This window comes from Argentina silus (assembly GCF_951799395.1).
Source record: "Argentina silus genome assembly, chromosome: 1".
Taxonomy (NCBI): domain Eukaryota; kingdom Metazoa; phylum Chordata; class Actinopteri; order Argentiniformes; family Argentinidae; genus Argentina; species Argentina silus.
This window is the reverse complement of record NC_139655.1, coordinates 35661998-35682869: the sequence shown is the minus strand read 5'-3', so window position 1 is coordinate 35682869 and position 20872 is coordinate 35661998. Positions and strand designations below refer to the sequence as shown.

Below are 20872 nucleotides of genomic sequence, written 5' to 3'. Positions count from 1 at the left end.
TTTCAGGAAAGAGAATGAAGATTTTTAACTTGAAAACCGGAACGAGAGATCTTGCAAGTTTTCAGCCCTCTCTAGTGGCCCTTTAAACTACTTTGTTTTGATGGTGAGATGAGATTGACAGAACTCCTAATGTAATATTGTACTTCAGAGTTATAAAATAAGATGTGTATGTAATAAAGGCGTAATTGTGAATACGTAATTGTAACAGAGGGGTTGTATTTGCAGAAGATTTGGGTCAAGAAACTCACATTTGAGGGGTGTGTCTCATGAATATCATAGATAGGCATTCTCATCTGATATTTTCTGCGCAAAATCTCCATGTTCCCTGCATGCTGGAGAGGCTGAATTAAGTCCAGCAACACTATTGGCAGGGTTTGAAATTGCAAATAGGTTTAATTTAATTGAAATCAATGTGATCCTATGGTTCATTGAAATGATAGAGAGGACACAAACATGTTACACTGCTATGAAGACCCCCCCTCAAGCACAGTTCACCCCCTCATTAGAAGTTTCACTTGGAAAACTTGGCGTATTATTCTCCACAATTCAATTCCACTCAAGGTGGGCCATGGCAAAGAACAGGCTATTTAGTTGTGATGATGACATTTCAGTCTTTATATGTTACGATTCAGAAGGACTGCCTTAAAAATAAAGGTTATAGAACATGGGAATTCCCCAGCCAAATCTGTTTAAAATTTAACTCATAGATGATTTCGTTTGGCCACCAGAGGGGTGTGATTTTGAGGCAGTGTGACTTTCCAAGTGCGTAAAGTCTGGAACGCCTATTTGGCGAGATAACCGTGCACCTTTTCAAAATGGGAATACCAAATATTGGAAAGTTTGGAGCCAGGAGTGAGTAAAAGGCACGGAGTGCAAGGAAATCAGAAGAGACCTGATGCACATCAATGAGGGCAGGTCCAGACGATATTAACATAAGTGTAAAATACTGTAGCCTATATATGCAAAGGCTATGTGTCTTTGTTTACAATCTACTTGCCAATGCACATGCCCATTCCTTTGAGAACTGGTGGTATGTAATAGCTCTGCGGCTTGCTGACGCTGAATTTAGAAGGGCATGGATTGGTTCATAGATTTTTTTACTTTTAAATTCATTCCCGTCTGCTGTCCATAACTACAGACCAGTATCCCTTCTCTCCTTATCTAAAACCCTTGAATGTGCTGTCTCTAACCAACTGTCTCACTATCTCCTTCAGAACAACCTCCTTGACCCTCACCAATCTGGCTTTAAGGCTGGGCACTCTACTGAGACTGCTCTCTTTGGTGTCACAGAGACCCTCCACTCGAGCTTCCTCCCACTCCTCTGTTGTCATTCTTCTGGACCTGTCTGCTGCATTCGACACAGTAAACCACCCAATCCTTCTCTACACCCTCTCAGAACTGGGCATCTCTGGCTCTGCACTCTCCTAGTTTGCATCCTACTTGGCCGATCGCTCTTACCAGGTGATGTGGAGAGGATCGCTGTCCTATCCATGAGCCCTCACCACTGGGGTCCCCCAGGGCTCTGTCCTAGGGCCCTTACTGTTCTCCCTCTATACCAAAACTCTTGGCTCTGTAATTTCCTCACATGGTTTCTCCTACCACTGCTACGCAGATGACACTCAACTCTTTCTCTCTTTCCCCCCTTCTGACTCACAGGTGGCAACACGTGTCTCTGTATGTCTTGCAGACATTTCCGCTTGGATGTCAAGACAAGACTGAGCTGCTCTTCCTCCTGGGGAAAGCCTGCCCTCTCCAAGACTTTTCCATCCCAGTAGAGAACTCTACTGTGACCTCCTCCCAGACAGCCAAGGACCTTGGGGTGATCCTTGACAACCACTTATCCTGTGCGGTGAACATCACAGCAACAGCACGCTCCTGTAGATTCTTCCTCTACAACATCAGAAGGATATATCCATTCCTCACCAGAGAAGCAGCACAACTCGCCTTGACAACTGCAATGCACTCACCCCTGCCCGATCACTCCGCTCTTCCAGCTCGGCTGGCTGCCAGGCACCGCCGCCTCTATGTAGATGCAGCAGTCGCGCTACTTGGTCACGGCTTTTCACTGCCCCGCTGGTGGAATGAGCTTCCCACTGCTGTCAGGACTGCAGAGTCACTACCTATCTTCCGCCGTAGATTGAAGACCCATCTCTTCAGGCTACATCTTAACTGTCCCTCCTAAAGACCTCTTCATTCCCACTACTCCCCTGTACAGTTTCTCTACTGTAAATAAATTAATAATAATAAATATATATATAATAATTCTTCCTTCTTCTAGCATTGTGACTGCCAATAGCCCCTGGTCCTAGTATAGATTACTTTTTCTTGTGATGACTGATAGATTCAAGATTCAAGATTCAAAGTGTTTATTATCATATGCACAGTAGAAAACATGTTTCCCTGTACAACGAAATTCTTGCTTTGCTGTCCGCAGAATGCCAACCAATGTAAAATATACAATACAAAAGAATATACAATATATACTAAACAAATGTACAAGACAGCAAAATTTAAGGCATAAAATAAAATAGCAGCAATAATAATAATAAACAGTGCAAACGTAGCAGTGCAATTATGCAAACTGGAATTTAGTTATGAGGTAGTAAGGTTATATTAATCTCCTATGGATTGTTTAGGAGCCTGATGGCAGTGGGAAAGAAGGAGTTCTTCAGTCTGGTGGTCCTGCCTGAGGGTAGAAGTGTGAACAGTCCGTGCTGGGGGTGGGTGGGGTCCTTGAGGATGGAGGCGGCTCTCCTGTGGACTCTGCGGTGGTAGATGCTCTGCAGAGAGGGCAGTGGAGTCCTGGTGATTTTCTCAGCGGTATTCACCACTCTCTGCAGGCGTCTGCGGTCCATAGCAGTAGTGCTGCCGTACCACACAGTGATACAGCTAGTTAGGATGCTCTCAACAATGCAGCTGTAGAAGTTGCTGAGGATCTTGGGCGACATGCCAAACTTCCTCAGCCTCCTCAGAAAGTACAGCCGCTGTTGGGCCTTCTTAACCAGCTGAGTGGTGTTAAGTGTCCAGGTGAGGTCCTCGCTGATGTGGACGCCCAGGTATTTGAAACTGCTCACCCTCTCTACTTCAAGATCCCGGATGTACAGTGGCCGATGAGGTCCCCTCTTCTTCCTCATGTCCACTATCATCTCCTTTGTCTTGTCCGTATTGAGGGTGAGGTTGTTGTCCTCGCACCATGTTACCAGACTGGCCATCTCCCTCCTGTAAGCCGCTTCGTCCCCGCCCGTGATGCATCCTATCACTGCGGTGTCGTCTGCAAACTTTAGGATGGCGTTGTCCTTGTGGGAGGCAACACAGTCGTGGGTGAACAGGGTGTAGAGGATGGGGCTGAGGACGCATCCCTGTGGGGTGCCAACATTTGTAATAATGCTGGCTGAAGTCCTATTGCCAATCCTGACAGACTGGGGCCTGCCAGTCAAAAAGTCTAGGAGCCAGTCACAGAGGGTGGGGTGCAGGCCAAGTGTGGACATTTTGTGGATGAGTCTGTGGGGGATGACTGTATTAAAAGCGGAGCTGTAGTCTACAAAGAGCGTCCTGATGTAGGAGTCTTTGTTTTCCAGGTGGGAGAGGGAATAGTGGAGGACAGCAGCGATGGCGTCTGAGGTGGACCTGTTGGGCCGGTAGGCATACTGCAGGGGGTCTAGGGTGTCCGGCATGCTGCTCTTAATGTGTGCCAGTACCACTCTCTCAAAACACTTCATAATGATTGGAGTGAGTGCTACTGCATTCAGGCAGGCAGGTTGGCTCTTCTTGGGAAGGGGGACGATGGTTGTGGTCTTGAAGCAGGAGGGAACAGTGCTGTGACTGAGGGAAAGGTTGAAGATGGAGGTGAGAACATCAGCCAGCTCGTTGGCACATGCTCTGAGAGCCCGCCCAGGGATGTTGTCTGGTCCTGCTGCCTTGCGGGGGTTGATCTTCCTCAGGGCTTTGTTTACCTGGCCTGATGAGATGGTTAGTGGAGGGGAGGGGGGTCGGGTGGTCCCGGTGTGTGTGTGATCCTCTCTGTGCTGTGGCTGGAGGTCTCAAAGCGGGTGTAGAAGATGTTTAGGTCGTCCGGCAGGCTGTCTGTGGAGCTGATGGTGTTGGTGGTGGTCCTGTAGTCTGTGATGTGCTGCAGGCCTTGCCACATCCGCCCGGAGTCAGCAGTGGAGTAGAAGCCGTCTAGCTTCTCTCTGTACTGCCTCTTGGCCGCTGTAATGGCTTTTTTCAGTCCATACTTCGCAGCTTTGTACTCCGTCTCATTGCCTGATCTGAATGCAAGAGAGCGAGCACGCAGCATGTGGCGTACCTGACTGTTTATCCAGGGCTTCTGGTTGGGAAACTTCTTGACTTGTATGGTGGGCACGATGTTGTCAACACAAGTGCTAATGTACCCAGTCACATACTCAGCATAGTCCTGTATGCTGACAGAAGAGTCCTCCAGCGTGGCTGCAGCTTTAAACACATCCCAGTCTGTCTGAGCAAAACAGTCCTGCAGGGTGCTCTCAGTCTCTGGGGTCCAGAGTTTGATTTGTTTAGTGACAGGGTTTATCTGTTTCAGTCTTTGTCTGTAGGCTGGATACAGGAACAACGAGATGTGGTCCGAGTGTCCAAAGTGGGGGCGGGGTGCAGCCTTGTATGCACTGCGTATACTGCTGTAAACATGATCCAGTGTATTCTTCTCACGGGTGGGAATATCCACATGTTGGTAGTATTTGGGAAATACAGTCCGTAAATTGCACTGGTTAAAGTCGCCGGCGGCGATAAAAACAGCATCAGGATGAGCAGTTTCTAACGCGCTGATAGCTTCGTGGAGTTAGCTCCCGGGGGGATGTAAACAGCGGCCAAAAACACAGCAGTAAATTCCCTCGGTAGGTAATAGGGACGGCATTTCAGCAGCAAAAACTCCACATCTGGCGAACAGTGCTTGTGAACGGTCCGTATGTCGCCACACCACGAGTTGTTGATAAACACACACACAGCTCCCCCTATGGTCTTACCGGAGGCTGCAGTCCTGTCTCCTCGGTGTACGCAGTGAGTCTGTAGCTGAACGGCGCATTCTGGGACTTTGTCTGAAAGCCAGGTCTCGGTGAAAATTAGAGCACTGCACTCTCTTATTTCCCGCTGTGTTGTAGTCCTGGCTCTTAGTTCGTCCAGCTTGTTTTCCAGAGACCGCACGTTAGCTAGCAAGAGGCTGGGTAGCGGTGGTCGGCTAGCGCGAGCTTTTAGCCTAGTATGGAGGCCTCCTCTCTTGCCCCGCTTGCATCGCCGTCTCCGAAGCGCTCTCCTGGGGTCAGCTAGCGCACTCCAGCTCGGTGCTCCGGGGCCTTCCCGGGGGTGGTGGTGATGGCTGCGGGAACGTACAATGAGTTGTAGCTCCAGTGGTATAAAACCAGTAAAAACAGGAAGACTGTGTGAGTTGTCGATGTCCAGCAATGCCTGTCTGTTGTATGTCAGCAGTGCATGGCATGTGTGCACTGTAGATAAAACAAAAAACACAAAAAACAAAACAAAACGCCGGCACTGATAGATGAATAGATGATTCACTTACTTAGACAAATGTATTTGTTGTAAGTTGCTTTGGATAGCATCTGCTAAATGCCATAAATGTAAATGTAAAATGCAAATGATAAATGCCTCCTGAGTATACAGTAGTTCAACTGTCTTACCCCATCAGAACCCAATTTAAGATGTTGTTTTATTCCATTATTTCTAAACAATGTGACTGTGGGGAAATTATGGTCACGTGGGTTAAAGTGTATTTCAACGTCCGAGTTTCAAGGTCTATGGGATTTTCAATTGGATTTGATCAGTTTCATCTTGGTAGGAGATTCTGTTTCAAGTTTAACACAAATATAAGCAGATCTGTAATGTATTGACATCATAGATGTTAAGCAACTCAAGACTATGAAACAAGGGGTTTGAGTCAGTTAGGGGGTCAGAAAATGTTGCCGTCCTTACAAAATGCTTCTGGAGAATGAGAAGATGAGATTGCTCTTGTATGAACTATGCCCAGACAATGTTACAGTTTAACGGTTCTACTTGTAGGCCTACTACCCCAGACAAAAGTCATCTTGTTATAACATATGATAAGAAAGTAATAATCATACGTTGTTCCTTACTGGAGATAAAACAAAATAAATAGTCAGAAGTTTGAATAAATATAATCCGCAGAGCTGTTGTTAGTTTGATTGTTAATAACATGGTTACAAACATATATGACTGGGAACGGCAATGATTTAAGAACTATGAAAAGAGGGGTAAGATCTGTTATGTTGTCTTTGCTGGTGTTTTGTTCTCTCTGTATGGTGTTCAGGGTCATCCTGAATGAAAGAATGACCTCAGAAAACACTGATTTGAGCCCCTATCTTTTTCCTCCAGGATTTGTCATGCATGGTGACCCTGTGTGTGCGTGTGTGTGTGTGTGTGTGTGTGTGTGTACTCTCAATCTCTTATCAATGTACACTAGATCAAGTGTTAAGGTACATGACATAAGGTCTGTGCACAGCGGACGCCTGATGTCTAGCAATCAAAATGTCCTATGTAAGTATGATTAGGTCACACTCACTCTCAAAAAAATAATTCAAATTACACAGGAATGAAAGAAAGAATGTTGCTGAACATCAATAATCAATTTGTTCCAGATATAGAACAGCAGCATAATATAATTGTGTAACCACGTGAAACGCCGTCTGTCTCACATTTTTTACCGCAGTAAATCAATAATGACATTAGGATCTCGTGATCATTACAACCACGAGAGCTCACACTCACACAATTTCACTCTCGCACGCGCGCAAACTTTTTTTGAAGAAAAGGACTGCATTTTTCTGATACCTATCCGCGTGATAAATCCATGAAAAGAAAGTATAGTGGCACGTCAGAGACGTTCATCTTGACCTAATTTAAACAAAATATTGCTGAACTATATCAAATCAATTAGAAATGTTGTTTTAAGATACGTAGTGTCCCTGTGTTCATCTTGTTCTCTTATCTTGTTTCTGTAAAAAACAGTCTATTTTCCTGGCAAATGCGATAAGTGGACTGGCTATCGTATATTTTATTTTGATTCCCATGACCAGGACACCAGGGTGTTGTATCTGATATAATCGAACAGTAAAGGTGACTCATTATGATAATCGGACTCTTTCATTGGTCCACAATTTGAGAAGGGCATGTACTTTTGTGGAAACATTTTGTATAAATGTGGGATGTATATTTATTGTAATTTACACTCCAGTCTCGTCGGGAAATCTTCATTGTGAGGTAAAGTAGGTATTTTTATTTACATGCTTAACACTGTATTAATTTAATGGAGGACATTTTTTATATTTACTTTTAATATCATGTCGTCACAGCCTAATACACATTATGTCGGTACATTGAATTGACTTTTGTCTAGTGTACATTGATACAATTAAACATTGGTGTAAAAATAAAGCTGTTTTTTAATATTTTAATTTGAACTGTGACTGTTTTTAAGTTGATTAAGGTGAAATCTCCAACCTCTAACATCATCATCATGGCTGAATGGACAGAATGCATGAATTTTGGGATCACAATCGCCAGACAAGCTAGCGCTGCAAGTTACCTTTTATTTTTACCTTTCAGAAATTCAAATGCAGTATTATGTTAAGCAGAGTTGATGAAGTTCAATTGTTACATCATGGGCTATGGTACAATTACGTAATTTTAAGTTCACTTTTGAATATTTCAAAACCACTCAAGAAAAATAATGGATAATGGATACATTTGAATTACTTCAAATACTGAAGTTGAATGCAATGAATAACCATCTGGTATTTCACACCAATACACACCAAAACAGTAGATTTATTTGTGCCATTATTTGTGGTTTGAAGGATTATGCACTATAAAGATCAAGTCAATGTATTTCAGGTGGTCTTGGATGCCTTTAAGTCCAAGAAGGAAGTGATGTTGAAGAGTTCTCCAGCTGACCTGGTGACAGAGACAGACCTGAGGGTAGAGAAGATGCTCATCTCAGCCATCAGAGAGAAATATCCTACACACAAGTAAATTATTCTATTCTTCAATATTGCTGTCTCATATATATTGTGACTGTCTGATATCTCAAAAGGGTAATGCTACCACCTACTGTCTGCCAAAATTTCAATATTGATGTCATCATGCCTCCAAAGGTGACATTTTGGGAGGCAGTTATCACCAAAATGTCTCAAACCCAAAGTCTGTAGTGTAGATTGTCATATCAGATGCAATGAGCCCAGTGGCCCCCTTGAATTTGAATACAGATTTGTACATAGACTGGTACAATATCACAACAGTCTCTGAACAACCCAATGTGGAACTGTGTGGCTCCTATTCAGGTCAACAAGTTCAAACTGTGTCAGGAAGCAGATCAGGGAGAGGAAAGGGATGTGACCATATGACATGTTTAAAGTGCAACTTGAGCAAAAATTGCCCTTTTTCTTCTTTGACCATTCTTCTGACTGCTCAGGTTCATCGGGGAGGAGTCAGTGGCTGCAGGGGAGCGCCTGGTGTTAACAGACAGCCCCACGTGGATTATTGACCCTATTGATGGGACTGTCAACTTTGTGCACAGGTAAAGGACTCATTGGGTACATATTACATAATTCTGTCCATCTTTTGGCTGATTGGGTGATGTGTTTTAGGTACCTGGGTCATTTGTCAAAACACTCTTTTAGGTGTGCTTGATTTTGGCAAACTAAATAAAGTGCAGCTGAAGCATTTGAAACTATTTGACATACTGTATGTTTGGCCCAGGTCTTGTAATGTAATGAGATATGTATTTGTTATATGTTATACTTATGCTTTATTGTTATGAGGTAAAGTTTGCCTGTTCCCACAGGTTCCCCTTTGTAGCCATTTCCATTGCCTTTGCAGTCAACAAGGAGGTAATTAAGAGGATATGACTTTTGATTGAAGAAACAACAAACTATCCCAGGGCATACTTACAGTAAAGGGATAGTTCACCCAAATTACAAAATCACATATTTGGTTCCTTACCCTGAAAGGAGTATAGGGACTAGGACAGACTGAAATCCACACTTTGGTTCTGTTTATCTGAGCACTGTAACTAACAGCTAATTATTTGCATTTTTAACCAAAACTCAATACTCAATGGACCCTAAGTTAGCATTTTTGAAATGTTATGCTCAATTCATCTCAAAGTCATTTAAATCAAGTAGTTGAGTCTCTTCATTGAATTTGAGATGATTTGGGCATGACATTTGCTAACTTAGGGTCCATTAACTTGCACTGGGGTTTGGTTAATGCTAACAATTAGCTGTTAGTTACAGTGCCCAGATTAACAGAACAGAAGTGTGGAGTTTGTCCTTGTCCATAGACTCCTTTCAGGGGAACCAAATATGTGATTTTGTAATTTTGGTGAACTATCCCTTTAAAATAAATAAATAATAATAATTGTTATTATTATTATATATACACTCACCGGACCTTTCACATTTCATCTCCAGACTGAATTTGGGATTGTCTACAGCTGCGTAGAAGACAAACTCTTCTGCGCCCAGAAGGGCAAAGGGGCTTTCCTCAACGGTGTACCGCTCTATGCCTCTGGTCAGGAGGGTAAGACAATCTCACTTTGTGCTTCATCAATCTTCTGTCCGTCAAGTGAATCAAACATCATCATGAAGGGTTCACCCAATATGGCCAGTCCACAATTCTCGTAACATTGCTAACAATTGGAATGTCTGAGAACTCTAACTCTATTCAACCTTTTCCAAACAGACATTACCAAGTCCCTGGTGGTAACAGAGATAGGAGCTGAACGCGATGACCTGGCTCTCTCCACCATGACCTCAAACATCTTCAGGCTTCTGAAGCTCCCCATTCACGGGTAAGGAGATCACCACTGGTACCATCAGAATGAAGAATAACTGGTCCGATTCCAATACATATGAGCAATCTTTTACCAGCTTCCTTTGCCCTGAGGTCTTTTTTCTAAACTGACATGCACTATTTTCTCAAATGTATCTGCAAATCTTAAGTGTTCTCCAATGCACTGATACAATAAGTGCAATTGGCGGATTAAGTGCAAGCGCCTCAAATCATGACTTGCACTCAACTCATGCAGCACCATATCTGCACTAGAGCCCTTTGCCTTCTTCCTTAATCTTCCTCATTGCAAGGGCCTTTAGTTTTTCCTGGCCAGATTACATGGTCAGGAAAAACCACTGGCCTTACTCATTGCATTAAACTCACATATGAACAGGAACCCCCCTGAACTTTGTCCCTCTGTTGGTCAGTGTCCGTGCGGTGGGCACCGCTGCGGTGGACATGTGTCTAGTGGCAACAGGTGGTGCTGATGCCTACTACCACATCGGTATGCACTGCTGGGACATCGCTGCCTCTGCCCTCATTGTCCGCGAATCCGGGGGAGTTGTCATTGACACCGACGGTATGTTGTCTGTAAAGCACGCCTGGGTTGAAAAGTATTTTAATTACTCAAATACTTGAGGTGCGCTTGATGTAGCTTTACAGGCGCAACGGAACCAAGACAATCATTTCTGCAGTGCAAATCCGCCCCACCCGATACGCAAAGCAAGCTGCATGTGAATTATTTAAAATACTTTCAACCCAGGTCTGCTGTCAGGTCCACACATCTCTGAATGTAACTTGAATCCACATAAACTGCGAGTGCTATTTAGTGGAAGGAAGATTGAGCCCGTAAGCTCTAAGTTGTGTATAATTGTAAACGGTATGGGATCACAGCATGTTGTTTTGTTGAGCAGATGTTACAGTAGTGCTGAATGGGTGCCAGAGGCATATTGTGCATGAAATCCTAAATTGCGAATGACAAACATAAGCACTTCACATTGCTTTAATAGTTTAAAACCATACATTGAGGGTGTTGTCTTTTTCTTATCAGGCACTGAGTTTGATATGATGTCCAGGAAAGTTATTGCCGCGAGCAGCTCAGCTGTAGCCAATCAGATTGCAAAGGTGGTCCAGGCCTTCCCTTGTACCCGTGACGACGAGGATACAACCAAGTGTACCTGTGGGGCAGCCAGCAGTGGACATACAAGCACAATGGAAAATAAAACACTTAGTGTAGGCAAATAAATCATTTCTTGGAGAGATGAAACTTTATGAAATAAAAATGTAGTTGATTTATTTACTGTATGTGTCTTACTTTTCGGAACTGCGAGGCTGTGCTTTTGTGTTTTAAGCCCATATTTGACTGCTACTTTATCAAGTGGCTTTCTTCTGCATAATGAGATCATTACATGCACATTTTCTTATGCCTAAATCATGTTAAAAGAATATTTCCACAATGTTGGTTTTATATCTCATTTGAAACCGCATGTACAAATCACTTTAATTGTTGAATGTGAGCTACAACACACCATATTGGGGAATATACTGACGTGGTGTAACTTACTGAGATGGGGGCCATGACTGTTTGACATTTACAAGAGTCGCGAGATCGATGCTCAGGCAGTTTTTAGAATGAGGCGCTGTGCAGCCCAAAAGTTGCTCCTCACCAACTGCACGGATAGCAAGTGTCTTCATAATGGGAGGCACTTTAATGACCAATCATAGGAATGTATTCTTGACATCACCTATACCTGAATCAGGAAAAGCCCTTTATGCCGCAATGTGTAGACCATCCATGACTTAACTGGAGGTACCCGTCCCCGTTATCTCTCCCCCCAGCACCCAAAACCACACATGAATGTCTCTCAGAGACATTCTCATAAATGCAGCTATAGTTATACAAAATGATTAATACATGCGACTATAGTTATGCAAAAGGATTAATACATGCAACTATAGTTATGCAAAACGATTAATCAATGCAATTATAGTTATACAAAATGGTTAATAAATGCAATTATAGTTATACAAAATGATTTGCCTTCCACATGAACACCAGACGAGTAGCAGCGCCAGACGAGGCGGGGTAAAGGTGAGAGGATCACAAGTGTCTGGACCAAGAATTGTGCTGCTTCTCTCGTGAGGAATGGACGTATCCTTCTGATGTTGTAGAGGAAGAATCTACAGGAGTGTGCTGTCGCTGTGATGTTCGCCGCACAAGATAAGTGGTTGTCAAGGATCACCCCAAGATTCTTGACTGTCTGGGTGGAGGTCACAGTAGAGTTCTCTACTGTGATGGAGAAGTCTTGGAGAGGGCAGGCTTTCCCAGGGAGGAAGAGCAGCTCAGTCTTGTTAAGGTTGAGTTTGAGGTGGTGGGCAGACATCCAAGCAGAAATGTCTGCAAGACATGCAGAGACACAAGTGCCCAGGCTTAAAGCCAGATGGTGAGGGTCAAGGAGGTTGTTCTGAAAGAGATAGTGAGACAGTTGGTTAGAGACAGCACATTCAAGGGTTTTAGATAAGAAGAAGAGAAGGGATACCAGTCTTATGGACAGCAGACGGGTCAAGAGTTGGTTTCTTGAGAAGAGGCTTGACTCAAAGGCGGCCTGTCTTAAAGGCAGCTGGGACAGATCCTGTGGATAGAGAGGAATTGATTATGGTGGTAAGGAACGAAAAGGTAAGGTCGCAGGAGAAGAGAATGTCAAGTACTCCAGATGAATGAAGCTTCTCTGACTGGATGTTGAAGTCACTCAGTAGAGTGAGTGGTGTGCTGTCCTCAGGGAAGAAGCTGAGAAGGTGAGAAGGACATCCATCTCTTCTAAGAAGTTGCCAAGCTGACCTGGGGGACAATAGATAACAACAATGTGAAATTTGACAGGGGAGGTGACAGAAACAGCATGGAATTGGAAGGTGGATATGGACAGGTGTGACAGAGGAAGGATATTATGTGACCACTTAAGTGAGATGAGGAGCTCTGTGCCACCCCCTTGGAGTCTAGGGGAATGAGGAAAGGAGTAGGCATCAGAGAGGGATGCCGGTGTAGCTGTGTTTTCCGATGTAATCCATGTCTCTATGAGGGCCAGGAAGTGGAGGGACATGAAGCAGGTAAGCTGAGATAGCCTCTGCATTCCAGACCACTGACAGGCAGTTCCAAAGTCCTCCCGTGACAGTGAGGTTGTGGTCAGTTGAGCATAGTGGGTAGACTAGCTTAGATGGGTTGCTAGGGGGGGTGTAGCATATGTGTCCTCCTGAGGGATGAAATAACAGGAATAGGGAGAAAGCACATTGTGATATTTGCAAGTATAGAGATAGAGGGTTTATGGGAAATACAAGATGTAGGTAAATACACTCTGAGTAGTGAAAAAAGATTCAAATAAAATAAAAATACTTAGTAGTCTGGCCTTCCTCGATGGACTCCACAGACTGACTCCTTCGTCTTCGAGGCTGTCGCCCTTTGACAGTCAGGATAGAAGTACAGATTCTGTATTGTTGGTTGCAGCCCCCCCCCCCCCCCCCCCCCCCCCCCCCACCTAACAATCACTTAACGACCAGAGAGACTTCACCACTCAAGTCCAAATGTACTTTGTTCTAGTCAGAGCTGAGTAGGGACTTACGTAGGTTGCAGAGAAGTTTCAGCCCCTCCCATTGGAGATTGACAGCATTTGGCTTCAAGCTGATTTTTCTCAACAGAAACTAGCTCCTTAGGCTTCAGGCAGGATAGCCACGACAACAACAATAACTAACAGCAACACACTTAAGTTAAACAAGATTAAATTAATTTACTTAGTCTAGAGCAGGGGTCTCAAACTCAATTTACCTGGGGGCCGCTGGAGGTAGAGTCTGGGTGAGGCTGGGCCGCATCAAGTTAATAAAAAAAAAACTACTATCAATGCTTTGGCTTCTGCCTACCATACACTTTTGCAGCGCTTTGGGCACCCTTAAGGCGGGCTTTCCATTGTGATATATTTACATGTTTTTATCCCAATACCTGAGTATTTGGGATCTTATGTAGTATGCTCTTTCTATATATTCTGAGAGGGATTTGAAAACGTTATCATTGTTCATAGCTTTTTTGAGCACGTTTTTCTTATCATTATTAAATTCATCAATCGTGTTCTCTCTCAGGTGTTTATACCTTTCATATTCATAAATAAAGTGATCTAGATTTTCTTCTTTTTGTTTACATCCTACACATCCTTCTGCTCTACCAAATCTCTCTGGATACCATTGAGCTAACTCTGGTGTCCATGTTACTCCACCTGTCTTAATTCTTAACATCAAGTGCATTGTCTCATGTTTTATGTCTTTTAATTTCTTGCTCTTTTTGATTAAATTGTTCTTGGTAAATTCGTTTTCTTTTACGATCGCACACATCTGTCCTTTTCCCTTTTCTTTATTTCTCTTGTAATAATAATCTATAACTTCTTCTTTATAATATTCAGGTTCTAACCACCATTTAGCTTTTGTTCATGCCGCCCATCTCATGCTATTTGCTATCCATGTCATTCTTTTCCCTTTCCTATTGCAACACTCTGCTGTCTTTATTAGGTCACTGATTACTCTTGTTGAGTCCGCCCACTTCCTAAGTCCTCTGTACCAGTCCTCTGCACTGGGTGACAGGAGATATTTTCGTTCCACTTGGTGTCACTCCGGAATCACGTTTCAACCAAGTGACTAACGTTGCTAATTCGCGTTGGCTAACTTGTCAACAAACACCACCGGAAGCTGTCACGAACATGAGCTATGTTAGCCCATAAGACTTTTTTTTTATCACTTATGGCATAAGTGATAAAAAAAAATATATATAAAACGCCCAGGGCAACGACTCGGCAAAAAGGTGCGTGTGAGAAAAACGCGCGGGCCGCACTAACACTAAACTTTGATGTCAAGTAGGGGGCCACAAAATATCGTCCCGCGGGCTTCAATTGGGACGCGGGCCGTGAGTTTGAGACCCCTGATGGAGACTAACAGCCTTTGTCACAATGGAAACCTTCAGCCTACATCATGGAGACGATACAACTCATCAATTGTGGAGCAGCGCTGACACAGACTTCTTTACCAAGCATCTGTTTACTGTAGTTATATCAGTATTACAAACCATTGAGATGGGACAGTTTGGGTATTTTTGCCACCAAAATGCTAACTTTGATATACTTGGGTATCCATAAACCATAAAAGAGTTTTACTGAAAAGAAAAAGGGAAACACCTAGAAGCAATATCCGAATGTCTGTCAATCCTACATCTGAAGCTCTATGTCTAAACACAGTTATGTGCAAAGTGTAGGAACAAGTGATTCAAACATTTGACAATGTGCTGAATTGTTCTATGTTCAACCGTTATTTAGCGAATGAACAAACACATGTCCATGAGTTCAATAAGTAGTTACATTGTTTTAAATGTTTTAACTTCTTTCAAAGCTTTCTATGAAATGATTGTTTCAAAAAAGGCCCTGCCACCATTGTTGGACCGAGGACCGTGGCTCCCATTGAAGACACACAGAGGACATGACCTTGGTTGTTTTGAGCCAGTAAAATGATTTGCAGTAAAATGATTTGTGATGAATGTGGTCAACTCCCCCCCCCTCATGAAGGATTCCTCATGAACCCCTACATGGGGTTTGCTGACCTTAGTACAAAATGGACCCTGGCTATGGTCTGTGAGGTAACAATGACTGAAGTTAGAATTCTACTAACATATTACACACATCACATCCAGTCATTAAGGATGTCACAATTGACAATGTGATGACATTACAATGTAGAACATGCAGCTGGGCTTCTAGAATCCAGCTACAGTACACATGCCATTCATTTACCTGCAATTCCTCTGTGAAGAGCTTGATAGATAGATGTTATTTGTTCTTTTCACTGTTTTTTTTTCACCTCTTGTTGTCTGAATGGCCTCGATGGCCTCCTTGTATGTAGGAGATCTCCACAGGGACACCACTGAGGGAATGCTGCATGAGAAATTCAGCCCTTGTGGTCCAATCATCTCTATAAGAGTGTGCAGGGACATGATAACACGCCGATCTCTTGTGTATGCCTATGTCAACTTTCAACAGCAAGCTGACGCAGAGCGTGCCCTGGACACCATGAACTTTGATGATGTCAATGGAAGACCTATGCGCATCATGTGGTCTCAGCGTGACCCTTCTCTGAGGAATAGTGGGGTAGGCAACATCTTCATTAAGAATTTAGTGGAGACTTTTGACAGCAAGGAACTCTACGACAGGTTCTCTGAGTTTGGGGACATCCTTTCCTGCAAGGTAGTATCTGATGAGAATGGCTCTAAAGGCTATGGCTTTGTGCAGTATAATACCCAGGAGTGTGCTGAGAGAGCTATTAAGAGACTCAATGGCACGTTATTGAATGACAGAAAAGTGTTTGTTGGACACTTCAAATCTTGCAAAGAACGAGAGGCTGAACTTGGATCCAGGGCCCGAGAGTTCACTAACGTGTACATCAAAAACTTTGGAGAGGATATGGATGACCAACGTCTTAAGGAGAGGTTTGAAAGATTTGGACCAGCCCTGAGCATCCGTGTCATGACTGATGACACTGGTAAGTCCATGGGTTTTGGATTTGTCAATTTCCAAAGGCATGAGGATGCCAAGAGGGCCATTGATGAGATGAATGGCCGGGTGATAAATGGGAGGCGGGTCTACGTGGGCCGCGCCCAGAAGAGAGGAGAGCGCCAGACTGTGCTGAAGCGCCAGTTTGAGCAGATGAAGCAGGGCCGCAGGACCAGATACCAGGTGTGTGTATATGAAAAAAATGATATACTGTAAAAGAAAAATAAGTTGATAGTCTTGGTAAACATTGTTGATATATTTGAGGCATGAAAAACATCTCACTAAACAGGGTTTCTCTCTACCAGGGTGTCAATCTGTATGTGAAGAACTTGCATGATCGCTTGGATGATGAGCAGCTGCACAAAGAGTTCTCCCACTTTGGAACAATCACCAGTGCAAAGGTGATGATGGAGGGTGGACGCAGCAAGGGATTTGGCTTTGTGTGCTTCTCCTCCCCTGAGGCGGCCACCAAGGCTGTGACTGAGATGAACGGCCGCATCGTGGCCACCAAGCCCCTGTATGTGGCCCTGGCCCAGCGCAAGGAGGTGCGCCAGGCTCACAGAACCAACCAGCGCATGCAGAGGATGGCCAGCGTCGTTCGTGCCGTTCCCAACCCAGGCATCAACCTCTACCAGGTTGCTCCCCCACCTGGATTCTTCATGGCAGCCATTCCACAGGCCCAGAACTGTGCTGCTCCATACTTCACCAATCAGCTGGCTCAGCTGAGACCCACTCCTCACTTGGCTACCCAGAGTGTGAAACCTCTGCACTTCCAGAACATGCCCAACACCATGCCCAACCCAGGCATCAACCTCTACCAGGTTGCTCCCCCACCTGGATTCTTCATGGCAGCCATTCCACAGGCCCAGAACTGTGCTGCCCCATACTTCACCAATCAGCTGGCTCAGCTGAGACCCACTCCTCGCTTGGCTACCCAGAGTGTGAAACCTCTGCACTTCCAGAACATGCCCAACACCATGTGTCCATCCGCTACCGGGCCTCAGACCTTCAATGCTATGAAGACCACACCCTCCCAGTTGCCCCATATGATGACCTTTCAGCGCATAGGTCAGTATATTTTCTGAAGCAACGCTGCTCATAGTGGTCTGACAACACCACTCGCCAAACATTTACCATAAATATCCCTTTGATCATGATGATCTTTCCTCTCAGCTACCCAGGCCTTGAGACAGCGCCCTGCCAGTGCAGATGCAGCTACAGCACGGATGCGCACCGTGCCCCAGAACAAGTACACAGCTGGTGTACACTACCCCCAGCAGCACATGGCTCCCCAGCCACAGGTCCCCATGCAGCAGCCTGCTGTCCATGTCCAGGACCAGGAGCCTCTGACTGCCTCCATACTGGCTGGCGTTCCCCATGAGGACCAGAAACAGATGATAGGTGAGTCTATTTGTTTGTTTTTATGGATCCTCATTAGCTGTTACTGTTACTGTTACAGATATGAATTCTCCCTCCCTCCAGGTGAGCGTCTCTTCCCATCTATCCACAACATGCACCCCAGCATCGCTCCCAAGGTCACCGGCATGCTGCTGGAGATGGACAACTCTGATCTGCTCCACATGCTGGAGTCTCCAGAGTCCCTGCGCTCCAAGGTGGATGAAGCGGTTGCTGTGCTGAAGGCCCACTGGGCTGAGGAGGCAGCACAGAAATCTGGCCACATCCCAGCTTGAGTTCCAAGCGGCTAACACATAAAAAGGAGATCCGGACTTTGAAACCTACTTCACCATGAAAAAATATTGTTGTTCTGACCCTCGTCTTCCTTGGATTCCCCCTCGTCTACCTTCCACGGACCTAGCCCATTCCTGTGTTGACTACCCGCCTGCCTACCTGACCCCTGCCTGTCTGACTACCCACCTGTCTGCCCGACCCCTGCTCTTCTGACTACCCCCCTGCTTGCCGAACCCCTGCTCGTCTGACTACCCCCCTGCCTGCCGAACCCTGGACTGACCCTGGACTACTCGACTACCATTCCTGTGTTGACTACCCGCCTGCCTACCTGACCCCTGCCTGTCTGACTACCCGCCTGACTTCCCGACCCCTGCTCGTCTGACTACCTGCCTGCCTGCCGAACCCTGGACCGACCCTGGACTACTCTCTATTGGATTATCTTTCTCTCTCCTACCCCTATTCCCCTGTTATAATTAAATACGCCTTCGGGCTAAACCCCACCACCTTCTCTGTGTGCCGTCAATCTGGTTCTTCAGACGTTCACCAGTAACATGAGGAATGGTATGAAAGACACATGTTGACATGGAATGGAATGATTACAATGAGCCTGTCCTCCAATTTCCACCTCTAGCCTCCACCAGCCTCCACTGTTTATGTGATGTATAAAGTTTGATTTACTAAGACAGATACATCGTTAGGATGCACCAGTTGGTCTGAGGTTAGTACTGAGGTTATGGCTACTTTGCAGGTGTGTTCCCCAGGAGGTGGATCCTGTCCAAGACACCGCATGTGTGTGTGTGTTTTCTACATTAACAGGAAGAGGACAGATATCAAGGTCCTGGCTCCTGCTGATAACCTGTACCACCACTGGCTGATGATCATCGCCACGGCCGTGCTGTACAACTGGTGCCTCCTGGTGGTCAGCTATTTTATCACGCCTCTCTGCATCCCCCCAACCAGTGACTGACATGGTTTATCTCCTTTAATGACATGTGCCTTCTGAACAAAAGAAAACCATGTAGTGTCCTCAGTAACCCTTAAATGCCATGTGTCTTTTGGACGAAATACCTCCATTACCCAAAACCCATGATAAACAGCAGTAACTATAATCCATGGTAACCTAAATTGACCCATACAAACTCATGCTGCTCCACTTGCTAGTCTGGGAACCCCTTTGTGTGTGTGTGTGTGTGTGTGTGTGTGTGTGTGTGTGTGTGTGTGCGTGCGTGCATGCGTGCGTGCGTGCGTGCGTGCGTGCCTGCTCGCGCGTGCGCGTGTGTGTGTGTGTATGTGTCTCTGTGTGTGTGTGTGTATGTGTCTCTGTGTGTGTGTGTGCTACAGTGCCTGATTTGATGAGTTACAGACCAGAGGTTCCATGGTGTGGCTGGTTCTGGACTACCTGTGTAATAGTCTCTACCTCCTGGACATGGTGGTCAGACCGAGCACAGGTCAGATGTCCTACGCTCAGTCACACCTAGTCTGACCGTAACCCTACCTCTAACTATCCGTGCTCTGACCATATGTAATGTAGTCTCACCATAACCCTACCATTAACTGACTGTTCTCTGACCATGTATCGTCAAGTTGTTCTGACCAAAATTGTTCTGACCATAATCCTACAGATACCCGCTGTGACTGCGGGTATCTCTTCTCTCCCAGCTTTCCGAGAGACGAGGAGTTCTTTTTGTGGTGTTTGACTTCCTGGTTGGCGTTCTGACCTTCGCCTCAATTGTGAGCAACATTGGCGCCATGATATTGAACATGAACACCACGCGGGCGGAGTTTCAGAGCCACATCGACGCCATCAAGCACTACATGCAGTTCAGGCACGTCAGCAAGGCAAGGCCTTAGTCATTTTGGTACCCTAGGCGAGATTAGGATTAACAATGGCTTAGGTTCTAGGAAGGAGCAGTTATGCAGATTGCAACCGACTGTATGACTGAGCGTAGGACGTCTGTCCTGTCCTCAGTCTGACCACCATGTCCAGGATGTAGAGACTATCACACCGGTAATCCAGAACCAGCCACACCCACACCCACACCGACACCCACACCCACACACACACACACACACACATACACAAAAACGCACACACACAAACACACACACGCGCACAAGCACACACGCACACACACACACAAATACAGACACACACACACACACACACACACACACACACACACACACACACACACACACACACACACATACACACCTGGCATGTCCTCACACCCTCTCTCCCTCTCTCTCTCTCTCTCTCTCTTTCTGTGCAGGTGCGTATATTCCAGGACTGCGAGGCCGGCCTGCTAGTAGAGCTGGTATTCAAGCTGCGCAGGACTTCCACCCAGGAGACTACATCTGCTGCAAGGGCGACATCATCAAAGATCTCTGAGTTACCGTCACTATGGACACCAACCACAGTCTCCATCACTGTTGGGACCAACATTCAACTTCATCTTGCAGACCAACAACACCCCATGTCACCATAGAGACAGACTTCACCACTCAAGTCCAAATGTACTTTTTTTGGTCCAAACAAATCGCTTTAAAAAATCAAGTTTCATGGTCGAGCCCAGGCCTTTAAAGTAATTTTGTTTGTTAACATATATGCCCACATTTGTTGCTATAAAAAAACCTAGCATATTGTATGTGTTCACATTTTCAGTGTCGCTAAAGAGGGGAGAAACACGCAACATTACATGCTTCACTTTTACTACAACAATTTTGGAACAAATTAACCCCATACCAAGTTGTGTCACTGCTAACTTTTATTCTGA

General features: G+C 45.1%; 2 protein-coding genes across 3 annotated transcripts; both read left to right on the top strand.

Moving 5' to 3' along the window:
- Positions 1-5024: 5024 nt before the first annotated feature.
- LOC310802966 (inositol monophosphatase 1-like) lies at positions 5025-11130 on the top strand. Of its 2 annotated transcripts, XM_083667603.1 has the most exons (9): positions 5025-7263; positions 7481-7579; positions 7897-8030; positions 8474-8578; positions 8846-8891; positions 9474-9582; positions 9745-9853; positions 10263-10414; positions 10886-11130. In XM_083667603.1, exons 2-9 carry the CDS (start codon positions 7520-7522, stop codon positions 11077-11079), a joined length of 909 nt encoding a protein of 302 aa, XP_083523729.1. In that variant the 5' UTR covers positions 5025-7263; positions 7481-7519; the 3' UTR covers positions 11080-11130. The 2 variants fall into 2 exon arrangements, with proteins under 2 accessions (XP_083523729.1, XP_083523728.1); XM_083667602.1 differs by having other exon boundaries at positions 5025-7579.
- A 4610-nt stretch (positions 11131-15740) lies between these two features.
- Positions 15741-18097, top strand: LOC310810535 (polyadenylate-binding protein 1A-like; the record flags this gene model as incomplete). The annotated part of the gene is made up of 5 exons (XM_083678329.1): positions 15741-16589; positions 16712-17182; positions 17369-17474; positions 17580-17807; positions 17889-18097. The coding sequence occupies 5 exons, from the start codon at positions 15741-15743 to the stop codon at positions 18095-18097; spliced, it is 1863 nt and encodes a 620-aa protein (XP_083534455.1).
- Between the last annotated feature and the right edge of the window lie 2775 nt (positions 18098-20872).

Excerpts from the sequence above, each read along its gene's own strand:
- LOC310802966 (XM_083667603.1), top strand. The coding sequence starts at position 7,520 with ATGGCTGAATGGACAGAATGCATGAATTTTGGGATCACAATCGCCAGA. Across the intron at positions 8,579-8,845 it reads ACTGTCAACTTTGTGCACAG|GTTCCCCTTTGTAGCCATTT; the intron begins GTAAAGGACTCA and ends CTGTTCCCACAG. Across the intron at positions 9,583-9,744 it reads CTATGCCTCTGGTCAGGAGG|ACATTACCAAGTCCCTGGTG; the intron begins GTAAGACAATCT and ends TTTTCCAAACAG.